We start from the raw sequence: 2,548 nt of genomic DNA, 5'->3' as shown, positions 1-2,548 counted from the left end.
TACACTTGTCCAAACATATACAATGTAGAACACGTTGAGTGAACCCTAATGGAAGCTACGGACTTTGGGTGACAATGATGTGTCAATGCAGGTTTATGAATGACAATGAATGACCACTCTGTGGAGGGATGTTGATACTGGGGGAGGTTATGCATGTGTGGAGGCAGAGTATATGGGATATCTCTGTACCTGGCACACAATTTTTGCTGTGAATCTAAAATTGCTGTAAAAATAAAGTTTATTAAATAAAAATGGGCAAAAGATGTAAAGGGACAGCTCACCAAAGAAGACAGACAGATGGTAAGGAAGCACTTGCAAACACATTCATCATCATATGTCATCAGGGAATTTCCTATTAAAACAAGAATGCGATGCCACTGTCCATCTACTAGAATTGTGAAAATCTCAAAAAAAAAAAATCTCTGTATTGTGTAAAAATTTGAAGTGCTTGCCATGTTTCTCAGTTGTCCCAATAAGGAGTCCAAACTGCCACTCCCATGAGGCCTCTGAGAAGGCAAGACAGAAAAGAAGCCCTCAGACTCCTTCACACCTCAGAAATCTAAAAAGTAGGATGCGTGGGCCATTCTTACCTTTCCCTCTTGAGGGAGAGCTGGGAGTCAGGAATTTCCTCCTGATCCCAACACACTGGGTCGGGGAGGAGAAGCAGCCATGGCGGGCCAAACGCCATCCATTTGCCTAAAAGCTTTACTGTCTCTCTCTTCTCGGCTTTGTGCTAGTCGGGGATGCTGCAAGCTCTTACCTGCCTTCTGGTGTTCTCACACAGACAATTTCATCTACGTACGTCATCTCCATGGAGTAGGGGGCTTGGCAACTCCTGTTCTGCCATCTTGCTGGTGTTACTCTTGGATAATTTTCATCCTTAAGTCGTGTGTTTTGTAGGGGAATTTTCTTCAGTACTAGGGGGAAAATCCACTAACCATAATTCTACCCTCCTTCACATTGTCCTCTGTTTCTGGAATACTCTGTGGAAGGCAGCCTTCACTTGAGCATTCCTTAGACTGTAGACAAGGGGGTTCAGCAGTGGGTTGAAGAGGGTGTAAAACAGGAAAAGGATTTTCTTCTGCTCATCTCGTTGACTACTCTCTGGGACCAAGTAAACCACCATGGCTATGCCGAAGTAGAACCCCACCACACAGAGGTGGGAGGAGCAGGTAGAAAAGGCTTTCTTGCGGCCCTCCTTGGACTGGATCTTCAGGATGGCCCAGAGGATGTGCACATAGGACACCAGCATCAGGGAAAGGGGCCCAACTAAGATAAACACACCTTCAGCAAAGAGGAAGATGTCATTGATCCAGGTTTCACCACAGGCCACTTTGAGGACAGATCGAATTTCACAGAAGAAGTGGTTCACCTTCTGGGGCCCACAGAAGGGCAATCTTAGAAAGAGACTTACTTGTACTAGGGCCATGGAAAATCCACACACCCAGGATGCGATGGCCAGGACCGTGCACACTCTCCAGTTCATGATGGCAGTGTACTGGAGGAGGTGGCAGATCGCCACGTACCTGTCATAGGACATCACCACCAAAATCAGGCATTCTACAGAAGCAAAAGCCAAACAGAAAACCATCTGCATAGAGCATGAGAAAAAGGAGATCGTTTTTTTGTGTTTCATTAGGTTTTCCAGCATATGGGGTAAATTACTAGAAGCATAGGATATGTCGGTGATGGCCAGATGAGAGAGGAAGTAGTACATGGGGGAATGCAGTCTGGGGTCCAGGCAAATGAGTCTGAAGATCATGCCATTTGCCAGCAGGTTGAAGGTATATAACAGGAGGGAAGATAATGAAGAGGAGCAATTCCATCTCTTCACTGAGCTGGAATCCCACCAGGATGAATTCTGCGATCCATGACTGGTTGCCCTCCATTCCTAATGACAGTGGGAACTGAACTGAAGTGTGATGGAAAGGTCAGAGCTGGATATGAATGAAACGTGGAGTTATTAATCTGAAGTGAATTCAGAACAAGTTTATGTGACTGTCCCTACTTCACTGAGATATTTCCTCCAATGCTTCTTTGCCTTTTTGTTTTTATACTTTTTCCTAGGGAGTAATTGAAATTTTCAGATAAGTATCAGGAATTATAAATAATCATAGTATATACATTTTACTAATTTTTTCATGTTTGCAAACAATCTTGCATTTATACATGTATTTTGTATATATGTGGTTCATTTCCTATGGACTACATAAGACTTAAGGGCAACCATAAAGCCAACTTATCCCTAAACTGCTTATTTATTCCAAGAACAAGGATATTCACTAATTTATCTTCAATGTAATTAACAAAATCAGGAGCTATAACATTAACATAATTCACTATTGTAAGTACCGCATTCTCAGCCCCTCTGATAAGATTCAAATCCAGTATCACATATATTTTATCTCCTCTATCTTAAAGTTACTTAAACTTTCTTGCCTTAGCAGTGATATTTTTGAAGAGTATGAGCTCCTGTTTTGTGTCATGTCTCTCAACATGGAGTTTTTCATTGACTGTCATGTTTTAGTTCAGATTGTAAATTTTTGGT

General features: G+C 42.3%; 1 protein-coding gene across 1 annotated transcript; it reads right to left on the bottom strand.

Annotated features, from left to right (window-relative positions):
• Positions 1-955: 955 nt before the first annotated feature.
• On the bottom strand, positions 956-2,008 carry LOC102508567 (olfactory receptor 2A2-like). The gene is given in 2 exon segments (XM_032484381.1): positions 956-1,795; positions 1,797-2,008. Coding segments are annotated over 2 exon segments (933 nt in total). The 5' UTR covers positions 1,890-2,008.
• Between the last annotated feature and the right edge of the window lie 540 nt (positions 2,009-2,548).

This window comes from Camelus ferus, chromosome 7 (assembly GCF_009834535.1).
Source record: "Camelus ferus isolate YT-003-E chromosome 7, BCGSAC_Cfer_1.0, whole genome shotgun sequence".
Lineage (NCBI taxonomy): Eukaryota > Metazoa > Chordata > Mammalia > Artiodactyla > Camelidae > Camelus > Camelus ferus.
This window is presented reverse-complemented; position numbering and strand designations above follow the sequence as displayed.